Genomic DNA, 22344 nt, shown 5'->3' on the forward strand with positions numbered 1-22344 from the left:
CTAATTTTTTTCTTATGAAATGATAAAGCTACCCATTTCATTATGTATGAGGTCAATTTTTTTTTATTGGAGTTAAAATTAACGTAGATATATGACCGAACCTAACCAACCCTACCTAACCTAACCTAACCTATATTTATAGGTAAGGTTAGGTTAGGTAGCCAAAAAAAGCTAGGTTAGGTTAGGTTAGGTAGGTTAGGTAGACGAAAAAACATTAATTCATGAAAACTTGGCTTATTAGGCAAATCGGGCCTTGAATAGTAGGCTGAGAAGTGCGTTCTGGCTATTAGGTACGACATATATATATATATATATATATATATATATATATATATATATATATATATATATATATATATATATATATATATATATATATACTCCACCACTACCCCTACTGTCAATGAAAAAAAAAAAACAGATTGACAATGAAAAGCTTTCTGATCGACCAGTCATATTTTCTATTTATTTCGTGTACAGAAACTAACTTTACTTTTTTGTTTGGCCTAATCAATACACAGTCTTAAATTGTTGGCTTTATTCTTGCCTGAAATGCTACACATACAAGGAATCCCCACAACTGTAAATGATATAGAACTCTACAAATAACCCCCTCCATCTTGTAATATTACAATGGATATGGCACGGTACATTCTTGAATCATTATATTTGTGGAATAAATCCATCTCATATCTGCTGTTTACATAAACTATGTAACTAGAATTGGAGACCAGAGCAAATAAAAATGTATACTACCTTTATAAATTCAGCAAAAACTGTCAATAAACAAAAAATACATAATAATCACAGTAATTAAAGCATTTGTGGCAAAGATTATATATTACTGTAAATACTACTGTAACAATCTTTTCTTAAGCTACCACACCAGTGATCACACAAAACAATCAATATCATCTTTAATTATTTTAACTAATATGAAAGAATGAATAAGCCGTGTGCGTGTGTGTGGTGTGTGTGGTGTGTGTGAGTGTGGTGTGTGAGTGTGGTGTGTGAGTGTGTGTGGTGTGTGTGTAACAAAACTTAATTGATGGCCAATGCATCTGACTGAGCCTCCATGCTTAACTGGTTCTGCAAATCTGATAGTTTCTTCTTAAGAGCTGCAATCCCCATCAGGACGATATTCTCTGGTTTGAGCGCTCCTGCACTCTCCACATTGTAGTAGTACTTGTTAGGTTTGGCTGTTGGGTCAAACTCTGCCTGGGCTGTCAAGAAATATATTAAGTTATAAAAAGAGTTCTATATATTACACACATCATAAATGATTTCACACACACACACACATATTCAGACTTGGGTGACGACACATGTACAATATACAGTACTGTACATACAAGACTGGGCAGATTAAGCCTTAAACAGCAGAACCTATTTTGCGATTCAATATACAATAGAGAAAACATATATTTCTAGTTTCAATTTATAGTACCATATTCAAATAATGATATTTTAGGAATAATTTAAATTAATTTGGTATTACTTAGATTGCCTGGTCAGTTTGTGGATAAACTGTTAAAGGCTGTCTGCTTTTGTATATAGTATATGGTAATTTTCTGCAGGGGGCCGAGAGGTCGCTCCCAGTAGCTATCTTGCAGAGATAGCTCCACACCAATGAGCCACATCAGCCCCAAGAGTCCGATTGGCCTACTGGAGACTAGAGCCCGAACACGAGGATCAGGAAGCAGGGGGGGATTGTTAGAGTGAGGTGGTGGTGGAGGCCAAAACCGTCAGTAGTTTCAAAAATTATACAGTATGACAAAGAGTACTGGGAAGATGGGACACCAGGAGCGTCGCTCTCATCCTGTAACTACACTTAGGTAATTTTTTACACACACACACACACACACAAATGAAATGAGAAAGAAAGAAATGAAAAATGAGAAAGACAAGAACCTCCCCTTAAGGGTGAGGGTTAATGGAGTGAAAAACATGATGGAAGTGCTTAGAAATGCCAGGAAATTGCAGAGTGATGAGGTTGGCAAACTTTGGTCAATAAGACAAGACCTGTCCAAGGAAGACAGAGAAAAGCTGAAAATGAACCTAATTGAGGCAAAACGTCTAAATGGAGATAGAAATGAAGAAGACAGATTCTTTTTTTCTACAAAGTGACAGGGACTGGAAAGCTTGTGAAATGGTACATAGAAACAAAGCAACAAGATCAGTAGTGGAGGGGGAAGTAAAGAGCAAAGGAAAAGGGAACATGTTCCTGAAAACTGTATATACCAACATAGATGGGGTGAGGTCAAAAACTTTAGAGTTGCAAGATATAATCCAGCTTAGGGTCCCAGATATTGTCGCATTATCAGAGACGAAACTTGAAGGAAATATAATAAATGAAGTCATATTCCCAAGGGGCTATTCAGTTTGGAGATGTGACAGGAAAACTAGGAAGGGAGGAGGAGTGGCTGTACTGGTGAAAAAAACACCTGAAGGTAAGAGAGTTAATATTTGAAAACCCTCGAGATATTGACATAATGGCATTGCAGATCTGGAATCAGGATGATAAGCTGATAATATTAAATGCCTACAGCCCACCAGCAAGCAACACATGGACAAAGGAAGAACTGGATGATAAACGAGAGGGCCTCAATGGTCATGAGAGATATTATTGTACAAGCAGATAAGGATAAATCACGACTGTTGATATTGGAGGACTCCAACTTTAAAGCAGACTGGGAGGCCTATGAAGCAAGAACGGAGGACTTTTGGACATGCAGATTTGTGAACCTCATTCTAGAGACATTCTTGTATCAACACATAAAGCAGGCCACAAGAATGAGGGAAGGAGATGTACCATCAGTACTGGATCTAGTATTCACCAGGAAAGAAGAAGAGATATTGAACATCCAGTACCTTCCTCCCTTGGGAAAGAGTGATCACGTCCTGTTAGGCATTGATTATGCTTTAAGATATCATCTAGAAGAAAATGGGGAGATTGAAACAGTTGATAAACTCGATTTAAGGAGAGGTCACTATGGGGAACTTCGAAATTTTTTTAACGAGTGTAATTGGACAGACTTGTTGCTAGGCAGGGAAGTAAATGAAATGTATGCCAAGTTTTTAAAAATATACGAGGAAGGCACACAAACATTCATACCAAAACAGAGATGTAGGGTCAGAAAACAGGATTGGTTCAACAGAAATTGTGAGAGGGCCAGAGACCAAAAGACACAAAAATGGAATCAGTATAGGAAGAGGCCAAACCCCCAAACATACCAGCGATACAAAGATGCGAGAAACAACTACACGGCAGTAAGGAGAGAGGCAGAAAGAAATTTTGAAAAAGGGATAGCGGATAAATGTAAAACAGAACCGGGCCTATTCTACAAATTCATAAACAACAAATTGCAGGTAAAGGATAATATCCAGAAGTTGAAAATGGGAAACAGATTCACAGAAAATGAAAAGGAAATGTGTGAAACATTAAATGAAAAGTTCCAAAGTGTGTTTGTACAAAATGAAATCTTCAGAGAACCAGACACAATAAGAATTCCAGAGAACAACATAAAGCGGATAGAGGTGTCTAGAGATGAAGTGGAAAATACGAAGAACAAAGCAGCTGGAGCAGATGGAGTTTCACCATGGGCTCTGAGAGAATGTGCATCTGAGCACAGCATTCCACTTCACCTGATCTTTCAGGCATCCCTGTGTACAGGAATCGTAGCAGACGTGTGGAAACAGGCTAACATAGTTCCAATCTACAAAAGTGGCAGCAGGGAAGACCCCCTCAATTATAGACCTGTATCATTGACAAGTGTAATAGTGAAAGTATTGGAAAAACTAATCAAAACTAAATGGGTAGAACACCTGGAGAGAAATTATATAATACCAGACAAACAATATGGTTTTCGATCTGGAAGATCCTGTGTATCGAATTTACTCAGTTTCTATGATCGAGCCACAGAGATATTACAGGAAAGAGATGGTTGGGTTGACTGCTTCTATCTAGACCTAAAAAAGGTTTTCGACAGAGTTCCACATAAGAGGTTGTTCTGGAAACTGGAAAATATTGGAGGGGTGACAGGTAAGCTTCTAACATGGATGAAAAATTTTCTGATAGAAAAATGAGGGCAGTAATCAGAGGCAATGTATTAGACTGGAGAAATGTCACAAGTGGAGTACCACAGGGTTCAGTTCTTGCACCAGTGATGTTTATTGTCTACATAAATGATCTACCAGTTGGTATACAGAATTATATGAACATGTTTGCTGATGATGCTAAGATAATAGGAAGGATAAGAAACTTAGATGAATGCCATGCCCTTCAAGATGACCTGGACAAAATAAGTATATGGAGCACCACTTGGCAAATGGAATTTAAAATTAATATGAATAAATGCCATGTTATGGAATGTGGAATAGGAGAACATAGACCCCACACAACCTATATATTATGTGAGAAATCTTTAAAGAATTCTGATAAAGAAAGAGATCTAGGGGTGGTTCTAGATAGAAAACCATCACCTCAGGACTACATAAAGAATATTGTGCGAGGAGCCTATGCTATGCTTTCTAACTTCAGAATTGCTTTTAAATACATGGATGGCAATATACTAAAGAAACTGTTCACGACTTTTGTTAGGCCAAAGCTAGAATATGCAGTGGTTGTGTGGTGCCCATATCTTAAGAAGCACATCAACAAACTGGAAAAGGTGCAAAGACATGCTACTAAGTGGCTCCCAGAACTGAAGGGCAAGAGCTACGAGGAGAGGTTAGAGGCATTAAATATGCCAAAACTAGAAGACAGAAGAAAAAGAGGTGATATGATCACTACATACAAAATAGTAACAGGAATTGATAAAATCGATAGGCAAGATTTCCCGAGACCTGGAACTTTAAGAACAAGAGGTCATAGATTTAAACTAGCTAAACACAGATGCCGAAGAAATAAGAAAATTCACTTTCACAAACAAGAGTGGTAGACGGTTGGAACAAGTTAGGTGAGAAGGTGGTGGAGGCCAAGACCATCAGTAGCTTCAAAGCATTATATGACAGTGCTGGGAAGACGGGACATCACGAGCGTAGCTCTCATCCTGTAACTACACTTAGGTAATTACACACACAGTGTACACATGTACATGAACATGTGTACACACACAGCTACACGTGAGAAGAAAATTACAATCCGCCGACCAGTGGGCAGAGAGCACCACGCCGGCCAGGCGAAGAAGGCACAAAACTGCATCAAAAGGCCCACGTCGACAACAAAATCCAAAGCCCCGGCACAACCACAACACGTGCCAAGACCCAAAAAGTTCAGCCTGCAAGCCAGGAAGACCCCGGAACCCCAGAAGGCAGAACCGGGTCACACACAAGGAAACAAAGCCCCCCGAACCCACAAAGGAGGCCAAAGAGGAAGAAACCTCCGGAACGAAACCAAAGAACCCAAAGGAACCCGGAATCGAACCCAGGGGAGCCCAAACCACCACATTTGCCAGTGGAGATACACCACAGAAAGGCAAAGCACAGCCCCCAGACAGAACCCCCGGGAAATGGCCAAAACGGACCGAAAACTGAGGGACAAGGTGTGGGAACAAGCATAAACAGATAGGGACACTGAGCCCAAACCCAAAACAGACAAAACGGAAAACCTGGTGTAAAATCAACACCCCAAACGTTCCCAGAGGAACAGAAGACGGGCAGAAAACACCAGAAAAGCAAAGAAACGACAACAGGAGAATAAAACCCCTGAAAAAGGGTGAAAACTCACCCAAGCAGCTCGCTCGCACACCCAGGCGCATGTAAATAAACCGCAACGCCGCCCTGGTGGCCACGCCGGGAAACTGGCAGAAGAAAATGACCACCAGAACAGAAGGCTATGACCGACGCAAAAGATACGAAAACACGCCAGCAAAAGTGGGAAGCAAGCAGACTGGATGGGCGAAAAACTCCGCCCAGAAGCATAAAACCCAGGCAGGGGCAAACAGCCCCAGTACTGCTAGCAGGCATCCACCCCCCCCCCCAGCGCCGGGAACCTGCAACAGAGGCCCTGGGGCAGAGCCGTCCTCCAAGCCCTCAGCCCTTAAAGAAAAGGAAGAGTCCATTGGAAAGGCAGCAAGGGCCGCTGGTAAGACCCAGAAGCCTTGGCAGGAGGAACAGGCTCGAAAACCTCCATCCCCAACCTGAACGGGGCAGGCCCCCGAAACAACCCAAGTCTCGGCCCCAACTAGACAACACCCCGACCCCGAAACCTGCAGACGGTCCAGAGCCGGGAACAGGGAGGGAAAGGGGCGAACAGCACCTAACCAAAACAGGGCGGCCCCGGGGCATCCGAGTGGGAAACCAACCTAGTGTGTTGCAGCAACCTAACCTAGCTTGCAACACGGATGCCGCCTGTACTCTGAACAGTAATAACATCCGGAGAGTACTGGAGAACAAGCAGTGAATATCTCTTGCAAGATTCCGGGTGAAGATGTCAGTGACCCAACAGGCAACATGACGGAGGTAAAAGTGGCGGCTGTCACCCGGAGACAAGGGCACAGCAACCAACGAACTCGCACAAGATGGGTTGGAACCCGGAAGACGCATTCAATGGTCCACCGAGCCCCGACAGGGTTTTCCAGGGCCCGTAGGGTAACAACTATGGGAAGCCTGGGCAAGGTGTTGCTAACCAGTTAAAACCCAAAACTAACAAGGAGTAGAGGACAACACTGAAAACCCCTGCGACGTGTACAATCACGGGGGCCTAGCAGAGGGCCACCAAACACTACCAGTGGAATTATAGCCACACTAGGCAGACCCCCACCAGGCGAATGAAAAAAGAAAACCCCCGCAATAGTACATCGTCCCCAGAGGCAACAGGAACCGGTCGTCGCTTAGGTGGCAGGTCGCGCAACACCTTCATGCCCTAACCAGCACAATACCAGTCCCTACCCAGGGCTAAACAAGGGTTCCGAGCCCCAGCTGGCCCCAAGGGCGAGGCAAATGCCAAGCAGCAAGAACCTCTATGGGAATGGTTCCCGAATGCCCCAGGGAAGATAACGCTGTAATGCAGGGGGCAGTACTCACAGAGCGCTTAGGGGAGGAAGCCCCTAAGTGCATGCAGCCCCGGTACTGATGAGGAATACCTGGCCACCGCACAACACAACACACTGCAGTGAACACCACGATAGGCAAACATCGCCTAGGAAACTGAGGCCAGAGAAGCGTCTATCCCGGTTGACATCACCTTACGAACTGATGCTAGGCAGCCGGCGTGGTGAGGTCCAGGGCTCCCCCCTCCCCCTCTCGGGGTGGGGAGGGCTGCGCGGACGATCGGCGCGGCAGTAAAGTGTGATGTTTGCTTGTTTCCTTGGGATTGTAGGGAGTTTCTACCTCTCTGTTCGGTTTTAAGTTTTTGTTTTTAACATGTGGGATTTGTTTAGTTATGCCTACCTTTCTGGGTGAATAACCCCAGTCGATGGCAGATAAGGAAAACCCCATCCATATATAAGGGGGTTTTCCATGGCCATTGCTCCCTGAAACCTCTCTGAAGGGGCCAGGTTCTGGCACTGATCCTTGGTAGGTCTGAACTCCTTAGCTAATGTCCCAGTCTAATATAACATACATTAGCCAGATAAGCTCCAGGGAGGTGTAGGGGCTCCCCACAGAAACTATAGTTCTAACACAAATTACTAATAGAAATGGTGAATCACTATAGAATCTATAAATTAAAAAATAATCCTTTATTGCATATGATCTTTAACAGTAATCAAATTCATTAATAAATCATTGGCATCATAGACATACCCAGTTTTGTGTGGCATTGTTTTTTGGAGAGCCTAGCAAATTTTCAAAAAGTAGATCACAGCATTTGTGACAGGAAGCTTTACAATACCTAGAGATGGAACAGGGTTGGTATCCACCCATAGTAACAACAATTGTATGGATAAGGATGTTAGCTCAGCCCAAGGAGGAATAAGAAAAGTTAGAAATTGTTTAGGAAATCATGCACAGAGCTTCAAGCCTGCAGTATGTTAGTTGGCAGTAATTACCAGAGGAATTTTAATGTTGATTGAAGTGAATTTAAATAGAAAGTAGTCTGGATTCTTCTGTAATTTCAACAACTTTAATCAATATAGCAGAGGTAGCAGCAACATAACTCTGTAATGTGAATTTACTCCCACCAAGCTGTGGTATCTCCAGATACCTGGGTTATGTGGAGAGTCTCTGACTACTTCTCTTGCCTAATTACGGTGCAGTTCTAATGATCTTATTCCAATGCCAATTCTGTACATAGATGCACACAACATTCATCAAGTTAAAGTTATCATATTGCCAGATTTATTTATCAAAAATAGCTTTCTCTGAATATTTTTTTATTGAAATTACAAAGGCAGCATTCTGTTAGCAAGCTATTCACAACTAATAGTTCTGCAAACTGGAATGTTCCGTGTTTTGCCTTAATATAACGCAGTCAGAAGCTCCTCATGCAATGTAATTCCTTGGTTCTAATTTTTTTCAAGAAAGTGAGGCCCTAATAAACAAGGACACTAACCAAATGCATAAAAGATGCATATTATTATTATCACACTCATTCTAGAAATTCAAACTTGAACCTTATTTTTGCTTAGTTGATGGCCAGTGCATCTGTCTGAGCCTCCATGGTGAGCTGGTTCTGGATATCTGATAGCTTCTTTTTTAGGATGGCAATACCCATTAGTACAATGTTTTCAGGTTTGAGGGCCCCAGAGGCCTCAACGTTGAAGTAATACTTGTTTGGTTTCCCAGTAGGATCAAAAGGTGCCTGAGCTGCATGAGTATGAAAGGAAGTAATTATCAAAAGAAGGCACCAGGCCAAGAAGTATGGAGGAAAATGCGAGTGTCAAGAGCTCATGGAAATATGGCTGATGAAGCATAGAAAAGTAACTATAATTAAAGAAATTACAGAGTGGAACACACAACAAAATTCAAGTTTGTAATGACCTGGTTCAGGTCATGATCAACAGTGTTGTCTTTAATATTAAACGGCTAAAGTAACAGAATTAAAATTAAGAAATTTAAATATATAGTATCCATAACATCCTGTAAGTCACATGAAATATTTACTTAAATAATACAGTGCTGGTAGAATAGTTTATCACCAACCTGTAAGTTAGCACTCATCATGAAAGATGTTACTTACGTGTATTTTCATCCAAGGTTGAGTATTCACTCTTGGGCCATTCTTCTGGCTTTGGGAGAAGAGTATGCCTCTGAGCGTTGTCTGGGTCGTACTCAAAGGCTACACTGCTTGTGGGGTTCCACTTTGCATGCTCCTTGCCAAATCCTTTAACAGCATAAGCTCGGAGTCTTAATGACTGACCCTTGCGAAGCTTAACGATAAGAATGTCTGGAAAAAAAAACAGTGTTGAATATAATGAAACATCATTTTCTGGGCGAGCCCCAGAGGCTCCCTGGAGCTATCGGGCTAATATGCGATATACTAGTCTAGGGCATTAGTCAATGGAGTTCAGCCTACTGGGGACCACGAGCCAGAACCTGGCCCCCCTCAGAGAGGAACAAGGAGCAATGGCCTCTGGAAAATCCCCCTGTGGTTGGGGGTATTCCTTATCTGCCATTGACTTGGGTTGCGCACCCAGAAAGGTAAACATAACAAAACACACCCCAACTGGTAAGAAAATTGCAACCGAAGACTGAAACAGGGAGGCAGAACTCCCCTAATTTTCAAGGAAACAAGGAAACAAGTAAAGTCACACCTCGCAGCCGCAGCCTTCCCCTCTCCTCCCTTCCCTAGGAGGGGGAAGGGGAGCACCGGCTTTTCAACCCCAGTTCGGAGGATAAGCATCAAAAGCAAAACAAAACCGCCGACCAGAGGGAGGGAGGGTGCCAGGGAGCCTCCGGGGCTCACCGAGAAAATGGTATCTCATTACATTCAACTGGTTTTCTGTAGGGAGCCTCTACGGCTCCCTAGAGCTACATAATCCAAGATATGTAAAAGAGGGACTTACCCGGGAGGCAGCCGCCATGCGTTCCTCAACCCAAAGGCGAGACAACTGGCTACAACCAGCCACACATGAATGTGCAGAACCACGAATGTTGACCAAATAATGGGCAGCCAGGACCCAGTTCGATCTCTAAAATCCCTGTGTCTGAATGTCAGCCCAAGACATGTTGCTGAAGATGGCAGCCAAAGCAGCAAACGAGTGGAGGAGTAGAACGAACCAGCCATGTACCGGACTGAACCAATCTGCTAAAAGAGGCAGAGCTGCGGAAAATGCCACGGGTTCTAACACCAAACGGCCACCACCTGAAACCAAGGCAGGGCCGGCTTCCAAGGCAGGGCTGGCTTCCAAGGGGGCCACTAGGACAACTCTCCCGCAGTAAGACTCTAAATGAGCCAGAACCCAAAGCAACAGCTGGACCGGGAAGAAAAGGTACATGTAACCCCACCTCGACCAGTGCTGCCGAAAGGAGTCCACTGTGATGGCTCTGCAGTCGGGGAAGTGCGCCACAGATATCGGGAGATGCCAAGGCCACGCTGATGGGAAAAAGTCCGCCACCGAGAACCTGCACATCCGGCAGAGCCAACTGAAGTAATCGGAGTGGACCGTCCATTCCGTGGACAGGGGAATGAATCGGGACAGGTCGTCCGTAAGGACGCTGGACACTCTCCAGGATATGAACCACACCGAGAGCCAAACCCCAAGAATTCAGCAGACGAGCCACTCGAAGCGACCAGCCCCAAAGAGCCAAGGACCGAAGAATACCCCCGCAGTTCAATCAATGAACCACCGAATGTCTGAATGTAGCCGGATCGTTGATCCCTAATCCTCCGAAGCGACAGCCAAATCGCCGCAAACTCCCGTACCGTGCTGTGAGCCCGACAGAAAGACGGACCTCACTTCCCCTGACCAGCATGGCAAGCACTGGTCTCAAAGCCCCAGCCGAGAGATGATGTGTCCGTGAACACATCGATCAAGAGCTCGAGTAAATCCGAAGAGGAAGCTGGTGACACAGCAACGGACGCAAGGCCCATGGAGGCCAAACCTACCGATTGCGAGAGCAGAAGGGGCGTCCCCGGAGGAACCAGAACAGATGCTGAAGCCAAACCCGACCCAACAGGAAAACCAGCATGGGGAAGTTCAGACTCTCACAGAACTGCTCAAGCAACCAGTAAGTGACCCGGGACCGACCAACCCCCCCCAGAAGCATCTGAAGGTGGGACCGTAGCCACAGCAATGCCTTCGGAGGAAGAGATAGGGAAGCGGTCCAAAAGTCATGATGGAACCAGATGGGACTTCTTCCAGTAACCCGAACCCGGCAAGCTGGGAACGAACCACACCCCTGGCGAGCAGACAAGCAGACCGGCTGGGAACCCACACCAACCAGTCGTCGAGGTAGGCCAGAACCTGAACCCCTATCAGAGGCAGATGGGTCACCACGACCCGGGTAAGACGCGTCAATATGCGAGGAGCCAGATTCAAGTCTAACCCCCCCCCCCAGTACCTGAACCAAGGGGTACGAGCAATGAAAACAGACCAAGACACATAAGCGCACCATACAACACAGGCTGAAGGAACGCCCAAGAAGCCAAGGAACACAAAGAAAACCCCTGTGGCAGAGGAGGACACAAAGGGAACACACAAGGAAGGGAAGCGGAGGAAACCGACCTCCTCCGTTAACAGTGAGACCAAGCCTAATTGATTTCTGGGATCAGGAATTCTCTTTCAGAGCAGATGTCTTATCTGTCAGGTTTCATTTTAATACTGCTTCATAAAAATGAGAGGTACTCAATCTGATATTAGTCTATTGTCTATAAATATATTTACCTCCACTTCTCAAAACAATGTGCACTCACCATCAGATTCACCATATTCACTGGCCTCATCTTCACGGTGGCGTGAGGTGACTGGTATTACTCTGGCATCTGAAGACTTGAGATCTGCTGTGGTGATTTGACGTGTATGGTCATCCTGACACTTGACATCTAAAGTGAACTCTACCGAACATTCTGGGCAGTAGTCTGTGCATGAGCAGTCCTGCAATAGTTAAAGCTTGATACACAATATCCTTTCATAGATGTACATTAAGCACCAAGCTAAATTTTTCAATATAAAAGCCACATTTATTCAGACAGCTTGGTCCCTGACTGTGTACAAATGAAATCTACAAGCATTATACAACTCCAGAATATGCAATTACAGTACTGTAAATTAAATAATCCATATTGTTCACAGCAGTTTCAATTTATAAACAAACTCGGAATTGTTTTTAAAATGCTTAAAAATTCATGTTACAAAAAAATACAAGTACACCTATATTTGCACAGTTAGAGGAAAAGTATTATTTTAACACAGTTCATTAATCTACTGTACACTGATCAGCAGAGAATTATAGTTCACAAACCCTAGAGAACTGCATCTGCTCAATGCGTTCGTCAGATGTGAAAGGAATGAGACCAATGCGATGCGCAATGAACTCATCACTCAAGACAGTTGAATTCTCCTCAAGTTGGACCCAATCAATTGCAATAGTGGGAGTTTCAGCCATAAGAATTCGTCTGATACTGTTGGCCACACTGTAAACAAAATGTGTATTGTCATCACAAGTTTTAAATGCTGTATTATGATTTTTACAATAGATAAAGCCAGAGTTGAATGTAATGAAATGCCATTTTCTGGGTGAGACCCGGAGGCTCCCCAGAGCTATCCAGGCTGGTATGTAACTATTAGCTTTCTGGCATCAAAGTGCATGGAGTTCTTGCCTACCGGGGACCACGAGCCAGAACCTGGCCCCCTCAGAGAGGCACGAGGAGCAATGGCCTATAGAAACCCCCAGTGTGGTTGGAAGCATTCTATGTCTGCCATCGACCGGGTCGGGCACTCAGAAAGGCAGGCACTTCAAAACAAAGCCCTATCGTGGTGAAAGTATTGTTACTGAAAACCAAATGAGTGGACACAACTCCCCAAATGAAAACTAGCAACTAGCATGACGTCATCACATCGCCGCCCCACCGTCTGTGCAAACCCCCTCCTTCCCCAGTAGGATAAAGAGGGAGCCCCAGACCCTTGCGCCAGCGATCCAACCCGCAATTCTTAGGCTGGATGTAAAAAACGTGCAAAAACACCGCCGTCCAGAGGGAGGGAGGGATGCCCGGGAGCCTCCTGGTCTCACCCAGAAAATGGCGTTTTATTCAATGCTGGTTTTCTGGGGGGGGGAGTCCCGTTGGCTCCCCAGAGCTACCTCACCAAAGATAGGAAAAAAGAGGGAACGACCTGGGAGGCAGATCCCATGCATCCTAACTCAAAAACAAGACAACTGGCAAAACCGAAGGACCCAGCAGACAATTTGGGAGACCCAAACCCCAGAATAGGAGGGAAGGAAGGGACCCCGGGCAATCCAAAGTGCGCCGAAAACAAAGAACTCGGCACCGAGAATGTGCCAAGAACAGCAGAGAGCCACAACCGAACACAACACATGATGCACCCCCGGCCCGACCAACCAAGCTTCAACAATCCAAGGGCCCCTCCGGAAAACAGCAGACCCATACATCGCCAGAAAAGACGGAGACTGCTGCAAACGAACAAACCTACCTCCAGGACATAACGAGCAGAAAAACACCTGCACCAGAGGAGAGCCTGAAGCTTCCTGATCCAACCTCCAGAGGACAATGCCAACAGGGAAGAGACCAGGAAAAACAATCCTGAACCGTAGGGGCCACGGCGAACCGAAGAGAAGAGAGAAGAGAGAGTACCCGGTCCAACGACCAGGATGGCACCAGAGGTGCATGAGCAGGCCGGAGGTGAAAATGCACGAAACAGCTTGCGGAATGGGGCAGAAGTAACCAATACCGAACGCAAGCTGGAGCAGTTCCGCCAGCACTGCACGATATGAGACGACAGTATAAAGCATAAGATGACGGGCCTGGAACAACCATGAAAGGAAGGACAAGACAACCCTATCAGGGACCGAAGTATACCTACACAGTACTGTATTAGGAACTGGAAGGTCCGCCAGCAACTTCAGATCGCCGCCGAGTCGAAGCATGCAGGTGGGAGACCAACAACGAAGCTACCTGCACCCCATACAAGAAATGAGAAACTGGAGACAAAACCTCCAGATGCAAAGACCCAAGGAGAAGAACGAACCAGCCTCATACCGGCCTGGACCGATTTGCAGAAAGAGGTGGAGCTGCGGGAAAACCCTCGGGTTCAGACACTGAACAAGCAGCTCCTGAAACCAAGGCTGGGTCGGCCACCAAGGAATCAGAAGGACAACTCTCCCCTGGTAAGTCTCCAAGCGAGCCAGGACCTAGGACCCACGCAGTCGGAGGGAGGGTGGGGGGAGGCTGGGAGGGGGGGGCTGGAGGGGGAGCATAGAGGCGCCAGTCACATGTTGTCTCTACAGCCTCTACTAACACCATTACTTCAGCTTCCCTTGACAACTTCTACCACTGACAACCTGCCTCCTATGAGAATACGTAACTTACACCACTAGAATAGTAGTAAGAAGAATAGTAGTAAGAAGAATAGTAGTAAGAAGTGTCCACAAAGTAAATATGCAGTTGGTGCCTTTATAGCATTGGTGAGTAATAGATAACAACAAATAATAATGAGTGAGTTATATAACAAAATAGAGCATAAGAAAAAAAATACTGTATATAATAACAACTTTTATGTTCAAATGGTCAAATATCCAACAAAACACCGTAAATCCTGGTGAAGAATTGAGGGATAGTCACTGGACAAGAGGCACTGGTAAACTGAGCAGCGATCGCCATGCCACCAAGCGCTAGTTGGCCTGTACGTGTATCAACACCCTCGTAGCCTGAGGCAACCCTCGTATCCCGATACAGTACAAATTTTCCGAGCAAATCCTGCTCGTAACCCGAAAAACTCGTAACCAGGGGCGCTCGTAAGCCGAGGTACCACTGGAACTGATAATAACATTAGGCAATGAATTTATATGATATGCTCTACTTTGTTATATAACTCACTCATTATTATTTGTTGTTATCTATTACTCACCAATGCTATAAAGGCACCGACTGCATATTTACTTTGTGGACACTTCTTAGTACTATTCTTCTTTGTGTGCGTGGGACAGGTGCTTGCATCTCTCTATTATTGCAATATCCATCAGTTCCAGTTAATAGGAGCTGTTCTCATCATCAACAAAATGCTTTTTTATTTTTAACATTCGTTTAAAATAAATTTTTGAAAAAATTTTGATGAAAGTTTAACGACACTGAAGCCAATAAGTTTGAGATTTGTTTAACATTTTCAAGATGCTGCGCGTACTAGTGGCTTTACAAGATTGTAAATACTAGGCTTTGTATTCTCTCTAACCCAATGTACCTTCTTGTATATAAATAAATAAATAAATAAGTAATGTTTACATAATTTGAATATTTTTCGAATTATGCCCCCCTTATGCCGAGCAGTTTAAGGGTTAACTGCGCTAACTCATCTGGCGCATAATTATTTAATACCTGATTAATGTTTACCAAACATAAATGAATTATGGCAAGACTGTATGTTTGCTAGGTACATGCTGATAGCCAAGATATATATATATATATATATATATATATATATATATATATATATATATATATATATATATATATATATATATATATATATATATATATATATATATATATATATATATATATATATATATATATATTATATAATAATGCACTTCACAAATATTTATTTAGATAAGGATAACAGAAGCACAAAATACATCCATAAATACCAGCGAGAGCATCTGTATACCTTAGATCTGTATCCTCGATGAAAAATTTGATGTTCTCCTCAGAGAGTTCCATGAGGTTCAGCGAGGGTTGGTTAGCGTAAGGCATGACTGCTGCTCCACACTCTTGTTTGGGGCCTCAAGTGTCAGTCTGTGTCAAGCCTGTCAAGCCACCTGTGTCAGTCTACACCAAGCCAGCTGTGTCAGCCTATATCAAGCCAGCTGTGTCAGTCTACGCCAAGCCAGCTGTGTCAGTCTACGCCAAGCCAGCTGTGTCAGCCTATGTCAAGCCAGCTGTGTCAATCTATGCCAAGCCAGCTGTGTCAGTCTACGCGAAGCCAGCTGTGTCAGTCTATGTCAAGCCAGCTGTGTCAGTCTATGTCAAGCCAGCTGTGTCAATCTATGTCAAGCCAGCTGTGTCAGTCTATGTCAAGCCAGCTGTGCCAATCAATTTCGGCCGTCACCCTTAAGGGAGTCTGCGTGAGCCTGGACGAGGGGCGCTGTGTGTGTGTGTGTGGCCGGGGCCTCACGCTCCACCCGGGGCGCTCTGTGTACAGGTAGCCTCTAGCCACACTACCACCGTCATGCAGTGCTGCAGTTACTCTCAATATACAATATAACAACAAGTTGCTTGTAATGCATAACACAGATGTTGTCATACATGGTGGGATGGTATATTGATCAATGTTATGTAACCCGGCTAATGTTGCTAGTAAACGTGATTCTACTATTTATAAAAGGCAAAATTATATTAGTTTCAGAATCTTTGCAGATTATATTCTTAATCCACTCGACAACTATCGTTATCTGACAGATATATAACACTGTTCAAATTCTCGATAGTACAAAATATCCTAATATAGGTATAAATTACATAGAGCAGGTGTGAATGCAGCAGCTAGTGACGCCACGAGCGGGATATTTAAACGGGTTTCAGAAAGAAATATGTCGAGTACACCAAGACGTGCGCCCCGCTTCTTGGTGCATACAGTGTTATTTTTGTCATAAACTATATAAGTTAAGAACTAAAGTATATACTTACTAGTTGGCCAGTAAGTTATTGTGGTCGATATAACCTTAACACCGGGGCCAAGAGATATACCCAGTGCACGGGAAACACGAACATTACCTTTCTTTACCTGATTGATGAAGATTAAGCCACCACGGCTGACAGAATGGCACTCAACAGACTTGAATGGGAAAATGCCTAAATTGCATCATGATATGTATGCCTATAGAAGAGGGGTTGGCACAGTGAAGTGTATTACAACTCTATTAGCCCACTTGAATGACAGACCAGGAATGCTGATATTGTATCAGCAACACTTGAGAAAGCCTTTGAACTAGCTAGCGCCCCAGCTATCCCCTGCTGCCTCATCGACGTGGTCAAAGGTCAAATGGTTGGTCTAAGGCAACCTGCTCTCCTGGACCAAAAACTGTCTCATAAACAGAGAGGCAAGCGTGAAACTTCATGGCACAGTCTCTGAATACAAAAGGCATGAAAACGGTACACCGCAAGGAGGCATTCTCAGCCTCCTTCTTTTCAACTGTTTAATGGACAGAATAATGAGGTTGAAACTCCCACAACACTGCAGGCTGCTAAACTTCGCAGACGACCTTGTCATCATCATAAAAGGAAGGGTTGCGGCGCACCTTGCACCCAAATGTATATACATACTAGTTGGTTACAGTCTCCGTGGTGTAGTGGTAAGACACTCGCCTAGCGTTCCGCGAGCGCTATGTCATGGGTTCGTATCCTGGCCGGGGAGGATTTACTGGGCGCAATTCCTTAACTGTAGCCTCTGTTTAACGCAACAGTAAAATGTGTACTTGGATGAAAAAACGATTCTTCGCGGCAGGGGATCGTATTCCAGGGACCTGCCCGAAACGCTACGCGTACTAGTGGCTGTACGAGAATGTAACAACTCTTGTATATATCTCAAAAAAAAAAAAAAAAAAAAAAAAAAAAAAAAAAAAAAAAATGCTTTGACTGCATCAGTGAAGAGGCAAAGCAGATTGGTATTGTAACGTACGATTATGTTACGTTGTTGAGTAGATTAGATACAGTGTTTAGTGAGTTTTCATATTTATTTAGTAGTCTTGGACACAGCAGTGTCGTAGAAGTTGAGACAGAGCTTGGAGCAAAGCAGAGAGCTGAGTGAGGCCGGAGTCGCGAATCTCGAAGCGGGCAAACGTGGCTGCTCGATGGGGAATCATGAGTGTCTAAACTCGATGGGGTGGTGAGTGTTTAAACTCGATACGGTCGTAGTCTGCTGTCTGCTCTATATCGAAGCTGTAGCGTCTTGGGGTCAACTAGAACTGTACACGCCGAGTGCAACATTCTTGAGGTTGAAGAGGTGTGGTAAATCAGAATCGTCTGTATTCAAGTTAACTGAATCACTGTGGAAATTGTATTGTTGGCTATTCGTTGTTGTTGTTGTTGTTGTTTAAGATTCGCTACTTGCAACAAAAAGTTTCCAGTAGCACGGGTTATAGTGAGCCCGTAGTGGACTTACCTGGCACGAAGTGGAGCTGTAGAGTTGTTGGCTATTCGTTGTTGTTGCTGTTATAGATTCAGCTACGAATCTGTTATAGATTCAGCTTCACCATAGCACGGGCTATGGTGAGCCCGTAACTTACCTGGCACAGGAGCGGGGCAAGAAGCACGGGCTATGGTTAGCCTGTGGTTGGCTATTCGCTTCTTTGCGCTTATATTGTTGGACAACACCTCAGCTTCCTCCCATAGAATGGAAAGAATGTTACCTGTAATTAGGGAAAAGATTATAGCTTCGCATTTAGTGTTAATTGAGTTTGTCATTAATGTAATGAGAGGTTGGAGTGAGTATAATGTTTACTCGCTACAGTATCAAACTCAACCCCACTAGGATAAAAGTCATGCTCATAAAAATAGTGAAGCCCAACATCCAACTAACAGTACAGGGTCAACCAATTGAATGGGTTGACACTTATCAGTATCTAGGAATAATCTTGGATACACACATCCAGATCAGCGTTATATGACAAAGAGTGCTGGGAAGACGGGACTCCACGAGCGTAGCTCTCATCCTGTAACTACACTTAGATAATTACACTTAGGTAATTACACATCAGTTTTAATGCTGAGGTCACTTATTTGAGAGAGAGATCGAACTGCGACCCGGACGACAATACTCAGGTCGTTAACCTCCCTCTCTGGAGAAGCCAATCTGCAAGTCCTTCGCACATACTGTGTACAGGCAGCCAGATCAGTGATCGACTATGCCGCACCTGCACTCACAAGCTTATCACAATAACAGTGGAAAAAAAGCTTGAAGTAGCACAAACCAATGCTATGAGAGCTGCCCTGGGAGCCCCGATGTGGACCAAGCTTGAAACTCTAAGACTTGAAACGGGTTTGCCCTCTCTTCAAGAAAGAATATCTCAAAGAACAGCTAAGATTATCATTAAGATCATTGTTTCCCCTGATCCAGTCCCAGTTCGACAGGTCTTGGTGGTTAGACTAGGCCAAAACAACGGAAACTCTTGGGCTGCCAGACCTGGAAAAGTCCTGAACAGGTAAAAATTAAAAAGAATGATTCTTGACAGAGGTGATCAACCACACCCAAACTATACTTGTTCCCCACCGTGGGAGGAGCCTACCTTCAAAATGGTAACAGAAGGTCTTCCAATGAAAAAGGCTGCCTATAGTAGTAGGCATACATCAGTCTCGTGAGACTATGGAGTTGCGCTCTGGTTGTCAGTCTAGAGTGGCCTCTCCAAGGCACAAAGCCAAGGTAGGTTGATACAGAGGAGAAGCTGTTACCCAAGCAACAGGTTCCCCCTATCCACAGCGCCGAAAGTCTCCAATGGAAAGGCAAACGCCAATACGATTGGTTCCAGCGCCGTCGCAGGAACTGAGCTCCGGAGTTGACCTCGAAGTTGGTGAAAGAAGGCACAGGGACTCCAAACCTGGAGACCTCCGTGGTCGGGGAAGGAGAAGAACCACCCCAGCAAGGACAAGAACAATCCCAGCCTCCCAAAGCAGAGCTTGGGCCGAACGAGCCCCAGGAGATGGACGTCCCGGTCTCGCACCTACGGGTTCCAGACAGAGATCGTCTTAGCCCTCTTTCATCCCCCCAAAAAGTGATAATTATTAAATACAACAATTGTTAATTATATATATTATTATTATTATAATTATTATTTAATAATTATCACTGCCTATGGTAAAACAATCCTAAGGCGTTAGTTTAGTTTAGTTCATTTATTATGCACCCCATACCCATCTTGTGGGCGGTAGTGGAAAGGGTTACAGAGGCACATAATGGGCTCAGGGACTGAACCCCACAATTCATTTAGCTAAGCAAGTTACAATCTTGATGAGCTAGTTACAAAATTCAATATAAGTCGTCACATCAACAATGGGTTCGAGATCGACCTCAAGTACAGGTTCTAAATTAAGCAACTGACATATGTGGAGAGCTAGTGTCAAAATTTATATGTTTGTCCTGCACACCGCCCCCCATCCAGTGGGCAGCGGTGGATAGGTTACAATCACTTAGTTACTACCTACAGTTAGCAAACTGGGAATATTTGGCTAAAATTTCTGGTAGCAGATCATTTTGAATGAAATATTGACACATCGCTGGAACATTGGTTATAGAATTGTCTCTATATTCACGTATCTTTTCGCACTCCATCACATAGTGACGGAGGGTGTGCGAACAATTTTGTTGACACAGTTTACATTTGGTCAGGTCTACATCAGCAGATAATGAGAATTCCCAGAGATACTTGTAACCGAGTCTAAGCCGAGCAGCAGTAACATCTAGAAGTCTGCTGATTTTATTGGATGATCCATAGATGTGTGGCTCCTCTTGCATGATAGTATGATGATAGATGGAATTACTGGTGTCAATTTCACTTTGCCTCAGATCTACAAGATCTTGTTGAAGTTCTCGGTGTACTGCTGCTCTCAGATTGCTCATTGACAATCCAAGGTTACACTCAACGGCTCCTTTAAAGGCAGATTCTTTGGCTAACTTATCAGCTCTATCATGCATTCGGAGGCCAACATGAGATGGAGACCACATGAAATGGACTCTGTTACCATCCTTAATAATTTTGTTGTATTTGTGTCTAGCTTCGGACACGAGCATGTTACAGTTATGTCTTAGAGTTGAGAGCATTTAAGGATGATAAGGAGTCACTTACAATTAATGTATCAAGTTTGGAGACTTGTACACATTTCAGTGCAAGGATCAAGGCAAATAGTTCAGTCTGAAGGGTAGAGGCCCAGTTGTTTATACGGACTCCCCACTCAAAGTATAGGCCATCGCCCATTGTCAGGACAACTGCACTTCCAGCTGCACCCGTGGTGCGGTGTAGGGAACCATCAGTGTATATAATTTGAGAGAGAGAATGCTCTGTGGACAGAGCATCAATATGGCTTAAGGCGTTGAGCTTTGCCTCAAGACGAAGCTTGGGCTGATCTCTAATTTGCTTCTTGGGTGGAAAGGGAGGGATTAAAACTGGAAAGGGTGTAACCTCCCACGGTGCAGGAAAGTGCCGTTGTTGTTTCTCTTGGTACAAATCATGAACCCCATACATTCTGAGTTGATCTGCAATGCTGATCAATGCAATAAAGAAATTCTGGAGGGCTTCTGTGCAAGGATTAGGATGAGTTAGCCTAAGCATTTTTATACCAATTTGACAGTTAATTTCAGTAACACGATCAACAACGCTCAGAATATTAAGTTCCTTTCTCATATTAAGTATCTTTGTGGTACGAGGGCACCCAAGGATTATCCTCAAGGCTTCGTTCTGCAATTTTTCAAGCCTTCCAAGCTTTCTTTCAGGCATCAAAACAAGCAGAGGTGCAGACAATTCTGACATTGGCACCATAGCCTGAGTGATAACCTGCAACAGCCTTGAGAGCTCGGAGCCTCTCTTTATACTGACGACAGAGTCTGAATACAACAGGACCATACAGTGGCACCTCAAGGCCAAGGTATTTGAATCTGTTTACATAGTCAAGCTGGGAGCCATCAGACAGTTGCATCTTGCGAACAGCTCCTCCCTGCCTGGGTGGGCACCGATTTAGTATCTTTGTTTTCTCTGCTGAGATAATTAAACCTAGGTCCTGACATGAGTCTAATACAGTTAAGAGTGTTCTGCGTGTTAGTATACCCAGTAGTGTGTATCATTATATCATCAGCATAGCTAATGATGTGGACGTTGGGTTTGCTCGGTATAGAGTTTAACAGCGTGTTTATTAAGATATTAAATAAGGTAGGACTGAGGACACCACCCTGCGGGGTACCTAGTTCAAAGTCTCTTGTTACACTCCTATGCCCCTGGAAAAATACAGATGACTTTCTGTTGGATAAGTAACCCCTGATCCAACAAAGAAGCCGACCACCGATATTCATTCTTGCAAGCTCACTCAAGATAACATGTCTATTTGCAATATCAAAGGCAGACTTAAGATCTAGGAAGGTGGTGTATGACTTTTCAGTGTGCAGGGTAAGAAAGGTGGTGATGCAATGATACACACTCCTTCCATGCATGAAGCCATATATCTGGGGGGGATAGCATGGTTCTTATTCTATGGAGGAGACGGTTTAGGACCATTCTCTCGAATGTTTTGCAAATGCAGCTAGTAAG

At 44.1% G+C, this 22344-nt stretch overlaps 1 protein-coding gene across 2 annotated transcripts; it reads right to left on the bottom strand.

Annotated features, from left to right (window-relative positions):
• Positions 1-523: 523 nt before the first annotated feature.
• LOC123762619 (DNA-directed RNA polymerase II subunit RPB3) lies at positions 524-16386 on the bottom strand. Of its 2 annotated transcripts, XM_045749233.2 has the most exons (6): positions 15723-16386; positions 12346-12517; positions 11798-11978; positions 9122-9328; positions 8556-8748; positions 1088-1223 (listed from the first exon to the last, which is right to left on the bottom strand). In XM_045749233.2, exons 1-5 carry the CDS (start codon positions 15806-15808, stop codon positions 8567-8569), a joined length of 828 nt encoding a protein of 275 aa, XP_045605189.1. In that variant the 5' UTR covers positions 15809-16386; the 3' UTR covers positions 1088-1223; positions 8556-8566. The 2 variants fall into 2 exon arrangements, with proteins under 2 accessions (XP_045605188.1, XP_045605189.1); XM_045749232.2 differs by lacking the exon at positions 8556-8748 and having other exon boundaries at positions 524-1223; positions 15723-16374.
• Positions 16387-22344: the final 5958 nt, after the last annotated feature.

Source organism: Procambarus clarkii, chromosome 27 (assembly GCF_040958095.1).
Source record: "Procambarus clarkii isolate CNS0578487 chromosome 27, FALCON_Pclarkii_2.0, whole genome shotgun sequence".
NCBI classification, from domain to species: Eukaryota; Metazoa; Arthropoda; class Malacostraca; order Decapoda; family Cambaridae; genus Procambarus; species Procambarus clarkii.

Bases quoted from the DNA above. Each gene is read 5' to 3' on its own strand.
- LOC123762619 (XM_045749232.2), bottom strand. From the start codon at position 15,808: ATGCCTTACGCTAACCAACCCTCGCTGAACCTCATGGAACTCTCTGAG. The intron at 9,329-11,797 runs GTGAGTGCACAT...TTTTTTTTCCAG, and splicing joins TGAATATGGTGAATCTGATG to ACATTCTTATCGTTAAGCTT. The intron at 1,224-9,121 runs GTAAGTAACATC...ATTTCTTGACAG, and splicing joins AACCTTGGATGAAAATACAC to CCCAGGCAGAGTTTGACCCA.